This window comes from Oncorhynchus mykiss, chromosome 28 (genome assembly GCF_057628025.1).
Source record: "Oncorhynchus mykiss isolate SJ-2025 chromosome 28, ASM5762802v1, whole genome shotgun sequence".
Classification (NCBI taxonomy): Eukaryota; Metazoa; Chordata; class Actinopteri; order Salmoniformes; family Salmonidae; genus Oncorhynchus; species Oncorhynchus mykiss.
This window is the reverse complement of record NC_143049.1, coordinates 22,718,384-22,734,029: the sequence shown is the minus strand read 5'-3', so window position 1 is coordinate 22,734,029 and position 15,646 is coordinate 22,718,384. Positions and strand designations below refer to the sequence as shown.

The window sequence follows — 15,646 nt, the reverse complement described above, 5'->3', positions numbered from 1 at the left end:
GTTTAGTCAAAACCCCTCGTCCTCTACAGTTCCCGGCACCCCAGTGCGCATGTGCATTTCCTATTAGGTGTAGTAACGTAACACTGCCGTAATGCATTACTGCTTAGTAACAGCACAGTAACTAATATAAACAGATGTAGATCCCAGATACTGCATCTACCATAAGCCACCCCAACGTCGTTTTAGAGAACTTGGTATTAAGTCCAACTGGCCTCACAACCGCAGACCACGTGTAACCACACCAGCCCAGGACCACTTTAATAAAGCCCCTTTGTGGGGAAAAACTCATTCTGATTGGCTGGGCTCCTCAGTGGCCTGTGGGTAGGCCTGGCTGCCAAGTGGGTGGGTCTATGCCCTCCCAGGCCCACCCATGGCTGCACCCCTGCCCAGTCATGTGAGATCCATAGATTAGGGCCTGATTAATTTATTTTATTTGACTGATTTCCTTATATAAACTATAACTCATTAAAATCATTGAAATTGTTGCCTTTATATTCTTTGTCAGTATATAAGAAGCGGTAGATCAGTTCTATGTGCACTATTTGTATACTTTCCGTTCTTATGTTTAGTTTTTGTGTCTTTACTTTCAGTTTTGTACACCAGCTTCAACCAGCTGAAAATACAATGTTTTTGGTTATTGACATTATATTGTACAGCGGGTTAGATGGTACGTTGATTCTCAACACTAATGAATTGCTTGTTTTGTCACAAACTGAAATTAGGCTAACTATTAGAATTTTAGCAACCAGGAAATTGCAGAGCGATTTCGGCATATTGCACAAGTGATTTGCTAGTTTAGGATTGTACTATTCGATAATTATATATGATTGATGTTATGATTGTAAATGTGTACAATTCAGTGTGACTGCGAGAAACCAATAAAACGTACTACTACTGCGTCTCAGAGCAAATATAGTGATTTCATCTAAATACACTGTCGATTTTTATTCTGAGCCAAATAGTAGTTGTACTTGTTTCCTTCAACTCGAGTAATGTGAAAGAAAAGTGGAAAAAAATGATTAGTAGGCAAATTGATTTTCAGGTATCATTGGACATTGTACAGTGCACATTTTGACCGATAGCGAAAGGTGAAAATATTGGCGGAACTCAAGTGAAACACCAATCGCTCTAGACGGAGCATTTTCATTGTTACAAAGGAGCATTGGAAACTTCGCTGTTAATCTATCCAAAACACACCCATATAAACCTTACAGAATAAACGACGAAATGGACCTCAGCGAACAGGTAATTAGCCATCATGTTATGGGACTGCTGAGGATTGCATGAAAATAGCCCGGTGAAAGTCTTCTCAGCCTGGTTACTTGCCAGTTAGCTACCAATGCTTATATGGGATGTTATCGTTAGCAAGCTAGCTGATGTTGCGCCATATAATTAGGAATGAGCTAGAATACTTAATTCTAGTCATTTTAATATTATCTAAATTGTACTCAGTAACGTTAACTAAATATGAAGTCAACCGTGGCATGTCAAGTAGCTAGTTCACTTTAGTTAGCGATGTGTGCTAGCTTAGTGTTGGCGTCTTGGTGTGACGGCTAACTTACTTGTTAGCTAGCTAACGAGTTGCTTACTAGCTAGCTGTTGCAAATCAATGTTTGCTAGCTAACGTTAGCTTTATTCTCGATGTAGAGGCATAAATGTTTTTTTATATACTTAGATCAACCAGTTGGAGACAGACCTACTGGAGATCGCCAGTCTTCTGGAGAAGTCTGAGAGAACACGTGTTCAGGATGTCCTCAAACTGGAACAGAAGAAGATTGAGAAGGAGATATCAGTGAAGCGACATCAGAAAGAGCAGCTGGCAAAAAGGGAGGCAGATCCAACCTCTGCCTCAAAAGCATACACAGTCAAAATAAACAACTATGGTACTACTTTTGTAATATCTAAGAGTATGAATTGCTTTCCTAGCAGCTCGGCTAGCAAACACTAATGTAAAAAATGTAGGCAACTGCTGCTTTTACAATGAATGCATGTTCTTTGACGCAGGGTGGGACCAATCAGAAAATTTTGTCAAAATCTACATCACCCTCAATGGCGTACACAAGATTGCACCAGAAAATGTGAAGGTCACTTTCACAGAGAGGTAGGCTATGTTTTAGTCATGTCACATTGATAAATGCTTCAATCCCTTTTGCTCTCTCTTAGTCAACACCTTTGCCTGTTTTTTTTTATTTTTTTATTTAAACTGATCTATTGTTTCCTGCATACAGGTCTTTCGTTCTACTTGTGAACGATTTGGATGGGAAGAACCATCAAATGACAATCAACAATCTTCTTAATCCTGTTAATGTTCAGGACAGCTCTAAAAAGGTGTTTGATTCTTTTAGATTTACATCAACATTGTAAACTGCAATACTTTATCTGGGCAAAGTGTAAATGACATCCCTTGTCATATCCTTATTTTTTATAGATTAAAACAGATATGGTCCTGGTAATGTGTAAGAAGAAGACTACCAAGAAGTGGGAATGCTTAACACAGGTGCAGAAACAGATCAAAGAAAAAGAGTAAGTCAAACACAATTTAGTGTGCTAAACCAAATAATTGAATGGTTGAAGATTAAATCACTCTTAATTGATTAGACTTGTAATGGATATTGAGCTGTAACTTTGACACTGTTCAAGATGTTTACTGCCAAACCTTTTTAGAGAAATACAAATAACATTGTCGTTTTTGCACAGTAAGCCCAGTGTAAACCCAGAAGAGAATGCTGATCCTAGCGATGGACTAATGAGCATGCTGAAAAAGATGTACTCTGATGGGGACGATGAGATGAAGCGCACCATCAACAAGGCCTGGTCTGAGTCCCAGGACAAGAAAGCCAAAGGAGATGGAGACATTAACAACATGGGCATGTTTTGAACCTGATCCACCCACCCCCTCTAAATCACGTGTCAAACTCATTGCACCTAGAGCCGAGTGTCTGCATGTTTTCGCTCCTCGTACTTAATTCATGAATTAAGATCACTAATTAGTAAAGAGCTCCCCTCACCTGGTTGTCTAGGTCTTAATTGTAAGCAAAAACCTGCAGACACTAGGCCAGCGTTTCCCAAACTCTGTCCTGAGCTCATTCAAATTATCTAAACTTGGTGATTATTTGAATCAGCTCTGTAGTGCTAGGGCAAAAACCCAAACGTGTCCTCCTTGGGATCCCAGGGACTGAGTTTGGAAAACCCTGCACTAGGCCCTTCATGGAATGAGTTTGACACCCCTGCTCTAAATCTACCAACCTTCCAGTCCTTCATTCATTTTTTTTTTTTTTGTACATTCATTTTGCATTCCAATGCCTTCTTAAGTCCTTAAGACTGGTTGAAAATGAAAGTTTGCAGTACTGTTCATCCTCAAATCACTCAAAAGGTGATAACTGTGTTAAAATACCACTTTATTAGGCAGATCACAAAGTATATTTGTGGTAAGGTAAAATTGCATTCATGTATGTATTCATTCATGCATTTCAGAATAAAATGTAAAAGTTATTCACTCTAAATGTTTCTTGTTGCCTTCCATGGTTTGGTTCTGAAATGCAAGTGAAGTGATCAAGATGCAGACCCCAGAGACATTTACATAAAAAGGAATTTGCCATTGTTTGAATTACGGGGGGGCAATTATTAGCAGGAACCTTTATTAAAAAGAAACATTCTTTATTTGTAATATGTATTTTATGCCTAAAACCAAGGAAGCAGCTTTCCGATTGCTGAAAATGTACCATTTTGAACACAGCGTCTCAACATGTAAAGCTTAGAAAGGGTTGACCTACTGTATGTCCAGATCCTGAATTAACCAAGCCACTGATTATTTGCCATTATAAACCAGGTGATTTGAGCCCTGATTACCTGAAATCTGTGATCTACTGCAGGTGTGACATAAAAATAATTTTACTATGTTAACAAGTTTATAATATAAATAAGGCACCTTAAGGGGTTGTGGTATATGACCAATATACCACTGCTAAAAGCTGTATCCAGACACTTTGCGTTGCTGTCCCCCCTTTCAGCATCAGGGAACACCGCTGTGCACCCCTAGACTATTTCTATGGTCACAAGCCCTGTTCATGACACAAGCTGTTCACACCCCTCTTATTGGTGTAGAGAATTTTGCATGTTTAAAGCTATTTTCCTTTCAATTCTATACATTTTGCCATGTCTAATGTGTATTCATGTGATATTTGAGTGACAAAAAAATCACAGCAATATTTATAGGCTAAAAAAACTAAATAAAACACGTTCGCTGACATGGGCTAGTTGATCTGGACATTTCTGACAAGTTATAAATAGCTCGCTAAGGTATGCAATGACTAACATGACAAGAGGAAACGATGATGCACTACCCAAGTTCGAAATTGCACTTTGTGCATTCTACTATTACAACTTTCATGCGTACATTTAAAGCCGGACCCCCGTACCCCCACTGCCGAATGTGGTATAGTTCATGCTGAAATCATTCAATGTTTACTCCACTAGGTGGCATCTGGAATCACTTTCCATTCACTGTCAGAAGTGAAATGAGTAGACAGCCTCAATATGTTCAGCCAAGGGATAAGGTCAATGTGATATTACTGCCTCTTTTCTGAAGGACTCACTTCGTTTGTAAATTATGTCTGAGTGTTGGAGTGTGCAACTGGCTAGTTGTAAATGAAAAAAACTAGAAAATGTGGCCGTCTGCTTTGCTTAGTATTAGGAATTTAAAACGATATATACCTGTAAAACGTTTTGTACCTGTACTTTTACTTTTGATACTTAAGTATATTTTAGCAATTACATTTACTTTGATACTTAAGTGTATTTAAAACCAAATAATTTTAGACTTTCACTCAAGTAGTATTTTACTGGGTGACTTTTACTTTTACTTGAGTCATTTCCTATTAACGTATCTTTCTTTACCTTTACTCCAGTATGACAACTGGGTACATTTCCCACCACTGCTATTCTATCAGAGCACGTCACACGTATTATTCTATATCAACATGACATGGATATTCACGATTAAATATATATTTGCTCACGTACCTTGTTAGTATGATTTTGTCTTAAAAATTACAATGTAACCAGTATTTTAGGAATTAAATTACATGTAATAAAATAAAAACAGCAATCAACGAACAGCACTTTATCACAAGGATGACCAGGGATGTTCTCTTGATAAGTATGTGAATTGAACAATTTTTCTCTCCTGCTAAGCATTCAAAATGTGACGAGTACCTCTGGCTGTCAGGAAAAATGTATGGAGTAAAACGTACATCATTTTCTTTAGGAATGCAGTGAAGTAAAAGTTGTCAAAAATATAAATAGTAAAATAATGTACAGATACCCCAAAAAACGACTTAAGTAGTACTTTAAACTATTTTTACCTAAGTACTTTACACCGCTGTATGATAGTGTTGTTGCTCTGATAATGTGAAAAAAAATGTATTGTCTATTTTATATGACAGGTTTAAACCGTCTGTCTCTCAAAAAAAAATCATATCATTCAACAGCAGTATAATCAATACAGTCACGTGACTGGATACATTGTTCATGAGGACGTTCAGTATTTCACACACACATAAAAATCACATTTATTGTTTCAATCATTTTTGATTGAGAAGTATTTCGAGCAAATATGGTTGGTTCATTTTAGGAATGAGCCACCTATTCACCCGCCCACTTCTGTGACGTCAGGGACAGTTTATATAGCTGCGGAATTTTCAGCCCGGGCATGTCAGATGTATACGAGTTGGAGTTCAGGATACAACACCGCTAAAAGGATAAATTGTTAAATCTGAGGATTGTTGTAGAATATCTATTTTTTTGGATGAATGAATACTGCGTGTTTTACCACCTCTCAGCGTACTTCATGTCTCACGATGAATCCGGATCTATTCAAACCTTGTCCAGAACATGGCCAAGTTATTCTTCCTACTAAACCGAACAAGACAAAATCGGAACAAATCAAACCAGATCTCGCCCAGGTGGTGACTGATTCCAAGACAGGAAAATCTTACAGCAAAGGAAAGCTTCTGGGAAAGGTATATTATTATATCAATTTGATCTATGTGCTGCTATGTATCGCACACAAATCAATTATTTAGACACCGTTCTGTTGACAATGTGTCTTGATGGTAGTATGAAGAGATTGGCTATTGCTGCGTCAGTGTTACAACGTGGCAACTTTCATTCATTGGCATGATTTATTCCCGGTTGGTTCGCATGTTCTGTAAGACAGGGCTGGCTACACGTTAACCTCAAATGTGATTGTTTCAATGCGGAATGATGACCACGTGCTGGGTATGACAAACTCTCTTCCAGCTTCATTAATTCTCTAGCTGGGTTAGTAGCGAGGTATAATCTAGGCTATCGAGATTCTCTTCTGACTTTATTTTGAGGTCATTGGTAGGCTATCTCCCAGCCGCCTTAATTATTTTTTTTTTTTAAATAAGCCGTCCATGAGGATAGTTCAGGTTCTTTTGCCAGTTGTAATGATGCGATGTAACGCCGGACTTGTCACTGATAATTAATTAGTTGATAAAATGTACATATTCTAAATGCATCTTGTATCATGATACAATGTATCAACACAGCGCGGTGTCAAAAATCTTCGCCTGTCTGCTGCCGCATGAGGAGGAACATTTTTTTGTTAAAATGCTGCAGTCGCATTATCCTAATTCGAATTGCATTTCATTATAAACAAATGAAATGCATGGAAAGACATGTCGCTGTAAACAGCTATTTTTATGGTTCAGATTATGGCCGATACTGATTTGTAGTGTGTTTTACTTCAAAGGGTGGCTTTGCACGATGCTATGAAATGACAGACCTTTCCAGCAACAAAATGTATGCTGTGAAGGTGATACCACAGAGCAGGGTGTCAAAACCTCATCAGAGGGATAAGGTAAGGACACATTTCATTGTCAATCATCTGCAGACTTAACTCCTTTCCAAAAATGCTTAGTCTTTATTCCTACTGATATTTTGGGTGGCTGTTTTATTACTCTTCTGACAGATAACAAATGAAATCGAACTTCACAAAACCCTACATCACAAACATGTGGTGAAGTTCTCCCATCACTTCGAAGACCAAGACAACATCTATATTTTCCTTGAGCTCTGCAGTAGAAAGGTGAGCTGTGCGCTTGCTTTGGTCTGTGGTGGTACAGCTTGTGCAGACATTCTGAAGGGTGTTCACTGGGTACTGACAGCACTCTGACCTTGTCTTTGTAGTCCCTGGCACACATTTGGAAAGCAAGACACACACTGACAGACCCAGAAGTGCGCTACTACCTCCGGCAGATCATATCTGGGCTGAAGTACCTTCACAACAGAGGCATCCTTCACAGGGATCTCAAATTAGGTGTGTAAGGGTGATTTGTGGAATAGGATGTATCGTTGGATTATTTTACCACAATGGTGGTGCTCTCTGAACTCTCATTCAGTTCAGTTTGAAAATCTCAATGGCATGTTTTGAATTTGTCATTATTTGGTTGTACTTTTATATCAAAGCACTTCAAACTATTCCTCGTGTGAGGCCTGGGAAAACTGACTTGACAAATGTTGCCCTTGCAGGCAATTTCTTTGTGAATGAGAACATGGAGTTGCGTTTGGGAGACTTTGGGCTTGCTGCGAAGTTAGAAACAGTCGAGCAGAGGAAGAAGTAAGTCATCTGGTGGAATGTGTCCCATTCCTTTGAATATTCAGGTTTCCTTCAAAGCCAATCCGAGGTGAACAACGACTCTAATGCAAATGGTTTCTCCTCAGAACAATCTGTGGAACGCCAAACTACCTTGCTCCCGAGGTGTTGAACAGGCAGGGCCATGGAACCGAGTCTGACGTCTGGTCACTAGGTTGTGTAATGTAAGTATACTTGGAATGGTTGTCCTTTGGTGTCCATCGTATTTGACTAAGTGCGTACTTGTCACATTTCGCTCTATGGTGCTACAGCTCCTACTTAGGCCTTGAATGTAAATTATATACACAATTGAGTTTATTCAAATGGTTTAAGTTAGAGGTCGACCGAATAATTGGAATAGCCGATTTTAATTAGGGCCGATTTCAAGTTTTCAAAACGATAGGAAATCTGTATTTTTGGACACGGATTTGGCCTCCCCCTTAACACATTTATTTAATCTTTATTTAACTAGGCAAATCAGTTAAGAACACATTCTTATTGTCAATGATGGCCTAGGAGCGGTGGGTTAACTGCCTCGTTCAGGGGCAGAACGACAGATTTTCACCTTGTCAGCTTGGGATTCAATCTTGCAACCTTACAGTTAACTAGTCCAACGCTCTAACCACATGCCTCTCATTGCACTCCACGAGGAGCCTGCCTTTTACGCGAATGCAGTAAGCCAAGGTAAGTTGCTAGCTAGAATTAAACTTATCTTTTAAAAAACAATCAATCATAATCTCTAGTTAACTACACGTGGTTGTTATTACTAGTTTTTCTAGTGTGTCCTGCGTTGCATATAATTGATGCGGTGCGTATCGTTGCTCCAATGTGTACCTAATCATGAACACCAATGCCTTTCTTAAAATTAATACACAGAAGTATATATTTTTAAACCTGCATATTTAGCTAAAATAAATCCAGGTTAGCAGGCAACATTAACCAGGTGAAATTGTGTCACTTCTCTTGCATTCATTGCACGCAGTCAGTGTATATGCAACAGTTTGGGCCGCCTAATTTGCCAGAATTTTACGTAATTATGACAACATTGAAGCTTGTGCAGTGTAACAGGAATATTTAGACAAATGGATGCCACCCCTTAGATAAAATACGTAACGGTTCCGTATTTCACTGAAAGAATTAACGTCTTGTTTTCGAGAGTTTCCGGATTCGACCATATTAATGACCAAAAGGGCTCATATTTCTGTGTTCTAACAAATCATAGACTTAGTTATAGCAGTCTGAGCGATGGTAGGCAGCAGCAGGCTCGTAAGCATTCATTCAAACAGCACTTTCGTGCGGTTTGCCAACAGCTCTTCGTTTTGCGTCAAGCATTGCTCTGTTTATGACTTCAAGCCTATCAACTCCTGAGATTAGGCTGGTGTAACTGATGTGAAATGCCTAGCCAGTTAGCGGGGTGCGCGCTAATAGCGTTTCAAACGTCACTCTGAGACTTGGAGTAGTTGTTCCCTTTGCTCTGCATGGGTAACGCTGCTTCGAGGGTGGCTGTTGTCGTTGTGTTCCTGGTTTGAGCCCAGATAGGAGCGAGGAGAGGGACAGAAGCTATACTGTTACACTGGCAATACTATAGTGTCTATAAGAACATCCAATAGTCAAAGGTATATGAAATACAAATGGTATAGAGTCCTATAATAACTACAACCTAAAACTTCTTACTTGGGAGTATTGAAGACTCATGTTAAAAGGAACCACCAGCTTTCATATGTTCTCATGTTCTGAGCAAGAAACTTAAAAGTTAGCTTTCTTACATGGCACATATTGCACTTTCACTTCAACTTTGTTTCTGCGTTATTTAAACCAAATTGAACATGTTTCATTTATTTGAGGCTTAATTGATTTTATTAATAAGTTAAAATAAGTGTTCATTCAGTATTGTAATTGTCATTATTAAAAAATTGGCCGATGAATCATTATCGGCTTTTTTTGGTCTGCCAATAATCTGTATTCGCATTGAAAAATCTTAATCGGTCGACCTCTAGTTTAAGGGTGATGAGGTAGACCATGGGTAAGCGTGTTTAGGTTTTATAACATTCCTCAAATAGAGGAATGTGTCAACAGTTTAAATCAACTGGCTGTGCGGCGACTTAATATTTTGATTTGCTTCAACCAGGTACACACTGATGTGCGGGAACCCTCCCTTTGAAACCCTTGACCTGAAGGAGACATACAAGTGTATCAAGGAGGTGAAATACAACCTGCCCTCGACCCTGTCTCCTGCGGCTCAGAAGCTCATCTCTGGCATTTTGCAGAAGGACCCCAGTGACCGCCTTACACTAGACCAAATCCTGAACCACCAATTCTTCACCAAGGTATGTGGCCCATGCCCTGGAATTAGGCGTGACTTTACAGCACCAATTCCCAAAGCTTTCTACTTATTGGATTATATTTTTAGCCCCCTCCAATGCCTTGATTTGTACTTGTATTTTGAATGACATTCCAATTGCATTATGCTTCATCTTTAGATGCAATTTGTGTACAATTGGAGGGCTGAGCCTTGGATATGAAGTGTACTTTCTAGAGCCACACTAGGAATAACAGCACGTGCCCATTGACTAGAGTGACTTGAGAGAATGGCAGTATTAATTGCGCTAAGTGGTTGCTTGAATTGCTGACCTTGCAGTTTCCCCGATCTAAACTTTTTTTTTTCAGGCTTTCACCCCGGATAAACTGCCTCCCAGCAGCTGTGTGACAGTGCCAGAGCTCAACCCGCCCAGCCCTGCCAAGAGGTTTTTCACAAAGATGGCCAAGAGTCTCTTTGGCAAGAGAAAATCCAAAGGTAAGCTTTGTGGCAAGTCATGACTGACCTTCAAAAGGCTGCAGTTTAACCCAAGGATTAACTATTGAATCAGGGTATAATTTAACACGTTTGGTTTTATAGTGGAGAAGAACCATTGTGAAGAGCGAGAGAGCATCTCCAAGCTTGTGTCAGGCATCGTCAAATGCTCCATCAGTCGCCAGATGAGTTACAAAACAGTTTGCACCGATGAGGTATGTATTTTGAAGGATGGATTATTTTTAGCATAAGCTAAACTTTTCTATAGTGCAGGCTAGACTTAAGGTTAATTACTTTCAAACAATTCAGCAGTGTTGCTTGTTAGCTGAGATGAAGCAAGAGACCTAGACCATCAAGGGACTGTCAGAGGGCAGCCATAGTAGTGGATGTCTTAGAATAGTGTTGTACTGTACTTAGCAGAATCCCATTTCAGCCAGACAATCTATGGGGAGATTCTGGGTGATGGCTTGATCCATCTTTTAAAAGGTTTGTGAATCAGGCCTGTGGAACGAAATGCAATTGCATATGCACTCTGTAAATCATAGTTCTCCCAGCCTCCTGGCATCTGTAGCGGTCATTCAATACAACAAACTGCATTTGGCTCATGTGCCATTCTTTGTAAGGAAGGACAACTGCTCATGACCGCTGTTTCCTCTTTCAGGCTCCCCCTCCCACGGTAGGCCAGCAAGTCAGCTCTGGTCTGCTGGATACACCAGCTGAGGAGGAGTCCAGGAAGTCTGCAGCATCACGCTCCTTTAAAGGCACGGTGGCCAGCAGTACAGAACGTAAGTCACTACTCGGCTTCAGTTTGATGAACCTCAATTGCTGAACGTGATGCTTTAAATGTGGTGATGTGCCAATAATGGACCACTAACAGATCTCTTCCATATGTATAGCCGAGACAGCTTTTAATCTACATGGATTATATTTAAGTGGCATAAGTAGTTGAATCAGTTTGCCAGACTGTCACACTGTTGGTGGGGATTTCAACTAAACTTCACCCTCCCCTCTCTCAAGCGTGTGAAGATGGCCTTACCCCTGCGTCTATAGCGGAGTCGGCCATGAAGGTCCTCAACAGCTGTTTGTCTGCCATGCCTGCAGGTGAGCTTTAAGCCTCTCCACAAACTATTCTAGTACAATACTTCAAATGGCATTTAAACAAGTTGATTATACAGAAATATTCTATTACTGAGACATTTCTAAATGAGTGTCTTCCTCTCTAGCTACAAGAAACCCACCATGTCTTTCCAGGCCCAAATCCTTTATCTGGGTCACAAAGTGGGTTGATTATTCCAACAAATATGGCTTTGGCTACCAGCTCTCCAATCAAAACATTGGTGTGCTTTTCAATGAGGGGACACACTTGAGTCTGTGTGATCAACGCAAGTAAGTCCTTTTCAACTTGATAAATTATATTCAAGCAGTTATTAGCCTTAGTTTATTGATTTGCCAACCTGTATTCTGCTGGTTTATTGTAGCCTTTTCAATGTCTCAAACCCTCGTCTCGTTTAATGCATCGCCATTGTCTTCCCCACAGGACTGTGCACTACTGCCTGACCAACAACAAACACTTCACCTTCCAGGCCAGTGCTTTACCAGAGCAGCTCTGTAGTCAGAAGCAGATCGTGGAGCTGATGGCCAACTACATGGAACAGAACCTCATGGAGGTGAGGCATTGAAGGTTCTCTATTAACCACCTTATCAGGGCATGACTGATCAGGGTGTACAGTGCCTTGACAAAGTATTCACCCCCTCTGCTTTTCCTATTTTGTTGCATTACAACCACTCTATAAAATAGATTTTTATTTGGATTTCATTTAACGGACATATACAAAATAGTCCAAATCGGTCAAGTGAAATTAGAAAATGAACTTGTTTAAAATAAAAACAGAAGTGGTGTGCATATGTATTCACCCCCTAATAAGATCTGGTGCAAACAATTACCTTCAGAAATTGCATAATTAGTTTGCACACAGGTGGACTTGATTTAAGGGTCACATGCTCTGTCACATGATCTCAGTGTATATATACACCTGTTCTGAAAGGCCCCAGATTCTGCAAGGGGCACCACAAAGCAAGCGACACCATGAAGACCAAGGAGCTCTCAACAGGTCAGGGACAAAGTTGTGGACAAGTTCAGATAAGGGTTGGGTTATTTTTTTATAACCCAACTTTGAAAATACCACAGAGCACGACTAAATCAGTATAAAAAAAATTGAATGAATATGGCACCACAACAAACCTGCCAAGAGGACTGCCCACAAACTCATGGACCAGGCAAGGAGGGCATTAATCATGAGACCAAAGATAACCCCGAAGGAGCTGCAAAGCTCCACAGCAGAGATTGGAGTATCTGTCCATAGGACCACTGAGCCGTACACTCCACAGAGCTGGGCTTTACAGAAGAGTGCCTAGAAAAAAATGCATTGAAAGACAAAAGGAACACGTTTTGTTCGCCAAAAGGTATGTGGGACACTCCCCAAACATATGGAAGAAGGTACTCTTGTCAGACAAGACTAAAATGTAGCTTTTGGCATGTCTGGTGCAAACCCAACACCTCAAGAACACCATCACAACAGTGAAGAATGGTGGTGGCAGCATCATGCTGTGGGGACGTTTTTCATTGGCAGGGACTAGGAAACTGGTCATAATTGAAGGAATGATGGATGGCGCTAAATACAGGGAAATTCTTGAGGGATACCTGTTTCAGTCTTCCAGACATGTGAGACTGGGATGGAGGGTCACCTTCCATCAGGACAATGACCCTAAGCATACTGTTAAAGCAATAAGTTATTTAAGGGGAAATATGTCTTGGAATGGCCTTGTCAAAGTCCAAACCTCAATCCAATTGAGAATCTGTGGTATGACTTAAAGAGCTGTACACCAGCAGAACCCATCCAACTTGAAGGAGCTGGAGCAGTTTTTTCTTGAACAATGTAAATGTTTTGCACCTTCAAACTGGTAGGCATGTGTAAATCAAATGTTACAAACTCCCAAAAATCTACTTTAAATCCAGGTTGTAAAGCAGCAAAATAGGATGCATGCCATGGGGTGAGTTCTTTCCCAAGCCACTGTAGTTTTATGATCTAAATGGGGTTGTAATGTAACAAGTTTCTTGTCTCTTCCAGGGTGGCGACCTCCACTGTGAAGACCAGCCTCCCTCCCAGCCGCCACTCCTTCTACAGTGGGTGAAGACCGACCATGCTCTGGTGATGCTCTTCAACAACGGTACCCTGCAGGTAAGGCCTTACAGCCACACTGTCAGTTCCAAAACCCTCTTGTGGTAGCTTAGCACTGTAATTATGCCCCGTGACTTTATTTAACTTCCTCCTCCCCAGGTGAATTTCTACACCGACCACACCAAGATCATCCTGTGCAAGTCCTCCGACTCTTACCTACTGACCTACATCAGCCGCGAACGCGTCTCCTACACATACCTCCTGAGCATGCTGTCAGAAATGGGCTGTTCTGCTGAGCTGAGGCACCGCATGCGCTACGTGGTCCAGCTGCTCCAACATCACGGAGATTCATAATGGTTCCACAGCTCAAGGAAGGTGATGTTGCCCCGAGACGCCAAATTTTTCTCCCCACTAATGGTTAGGATTGGGGGAGGGGATGCTGATCATGGCTCTGTACCTAGGGAAAACTTCACCCCCCCAGGGCCATGACTCTGGGCGCCATCCAAGTCTCAACCAACCTGCTGCTTTCTGCTCCCACTGGGAGCAAATGACCAGGAGGCTCTGTTCATTCAGGGAATCCTCCCCAATCTTAGGCTAGTGTCTGGCCTCTTTGGACTATGGTGCCCTTGTTTGTTTTTGAATGAACCTATATTCTGACTACAGTATCACACTACTGGCTTGATTCACTTCATGTACACAAACCTGACCCTGTTCTCTCAGCTCATGCTCAGACCTGATTCTGAAATGGCAGTGGGATCACAAGCTGCCAAGTGACCCCCCCCCCATGTCAAAACTGTGAAGTTCGTCTTCGCTTTTTTTATGCTTTGACATTGCTTGCCTTTTTTATGATAATTACACTTCACTAATTGGTACACAACAGCATACGGAGGGCAATGGGTGTGACAACTTTCACTTTCTTTGGATTCGCAGTAATTTTACCACTAGTTTTTAGCTATAGATACCAGAAGGTTATTTTTTTTAACCATAACTGGGTAATATAGATTTTTAGTGTTCAGTTGAAAAAGGCTGCGCTACATTGCATTGTTTGGCGAAGGGGATAAAGTGCCTTTGAGGGATGTCTGCCTGTATTGTGCAATAACAGCCCTTTTTGAATGTGGATGTGGTGGCATGAGATGGTCTACGGAGGCAAGGACTTTTTACTTGGAATTGGTTAACTTCAAATGTCTGAATAGCACTAGTGTCACTACCTGGTATAAGCTTTTGATAAAATGGTATATAACCCTGTAATATCAGTATGTAAAAAAAAATATATATATAAGTATTGTGTTTATCATACTGTACCATCCTTTGGTTTACATTGCCGTCTCTACCCAGAGTTGGATCCTTAAACTGTGATTCATGAGTGCAAGTATTATACAACTTCCAGGTAATGTCTTGTCAAATCCAATGTTTTGAAAGCATCTGCTTCAGAATCTTTATTTTTGTGCACAATGTCCTGTATTTATTTAATTTAAACATTTATTTATTGTGTAATTGTATGGTCTTGACACATGGGAAATGTTCAATATGATCACTTTTGTGCTATATTGGCGTAAAATAAAGTTTATGGAAATCACATTGGCCTTTTTGAATTATTTGACAATTTGCTTGACTTTAATCTGGAACTACAACTGAATGGTTGCTTTTTTTCCCCATGAGCAAAATGTCTATTCAAGAGCTCAACATTTGACAATGGTGTTGGTGAAATGCAAATCGCAAAAACAAATTCATCCACAAACAAGTGTTGGCCAAACATTAGAATTGATTTTCTGGCCCTAGGAACTAGGAAATTACCAGCATTTTTCCAGGTGAACTAGAATGGTTGTCACTCAGTGCCTACTACTCACACAAGAAACCTATTGGACCAAGGAACAAATGAGGGTTTTTGGAACATGGCAACTGCAAAGTCATCAGGCTGCGAGTCCCACAGATGGCAACTGGCCACCCATGGGTCCGGTCTCCTGTTCTGCCCCACGACCTGATGCACCAGTCTTGCACGGTACATGCTATCGTTGACTT

The 15,646-nt window shown here is 40.6% G+C and overlaps 2 protein-coding genes across 2 annotated transcripts; both read left to right on the top strand.

Annotated features, from left to right (window-relative positions):
• Positions 1–946: 946 nt before the first annotated feature.
• Positions 947–3,503, top strand: cacybp (calcyclin binding protein). Its single transcript, XM_021589497.3, has 6 exons — positions 947–1,245; positions 1,676–1,883; positions 2,005–2,101; positions 2,229–2,328; positions 2,429–2,523; positions 2,698–3,503. Exons 1-6 carry the CDS (start codon positions 1,228–1,230, stop codon positions 2,876–2,878), a joined length of 699 nt encoding a protein of 232 aa, XP_021445172.3. The 5' UTR covers positions 947–1,227; the 3' UTR covers positions 2,879–3,503.
• A 2,160-nt stretch (positions 3,504–5,663) lies between these two features.
• Positions 5,664–15,203, top strand: plk3 (polo-like kinase 3 (Drosophila)). The gene is made up of 15 exons (XM_021589495.3): positions 5,664–6,020; positions 6,776–6,883; positions 6,995–7,111; positions 7,213–7,342; positions 7,555–7,642; positions 7,747–7,842; positions 9,786–9,984; positions 10,325–10,451; positions 10,554–10,663; positions 11,110–11,233; positions 11,466–11,549; positions 11,672–11,834; positions 11,986–12,115; positions 13,577–13,687; positions 13,787–15,203. Exons 1-15 carry the CDS (start codon positions 5,811–5,813, stop codon positions 13,979–13,981), a joined length of 1,992 nt encoding a protein of 663 aa, XP_021445170.1. The 5' UTR covers positions 5,664–5,810; the 3' UTR covers positions 13,982–15,203.
• Positions 15,204–15,646: the final 443 nt, after the last annotated feature.

What these genes read in the sequence shown, in the direction of transcription:
- plk3 (XM_021589495.3), top strand. Translation starts at nt 5,811, where the DNA reads ATGAATACTGCGTGTTTTACCACCTCTCAGCGTACTTCATGTCTCACG. An exon ending in TGGTCACTAGGTTGTGTAAT is followed by an intron (nt 7,843 to 9,785) that starts GTAAGTATACTT and finishes TGCTTCAACCAG; the next exon opens with GTACACACTGATGTGCGGGA. An exon ending in TCAACAACGGTACCCTGCAG is followed by an intron (nt 13,688 to 13,786) that starts GTAAGGCCTTAC and finishes CCTCCTCCCCAG; the next exon opens with GTGAATTTCTACACCGACCA.
- cacybp (XM_021589497.3), top strand. An exon ending in AAGGTCACTTTCACAGAGAG is followed by an intron (nt 2,102 to 2,228) that starts GTAGGCTATGTT and finishes TCCTGCATACAG; the next exon opens with GTCTTTCGTTCTACTTGTGA. An exon ending in AAACAGATCAAAGAAAAAGA is followed by an intron (nt 2,524 to 2,697) that starts GTAAGTCAAACA and finishes GTTTTTGCACAG; the next exon opens with TAAGCCCAGTGTAAACCCAG.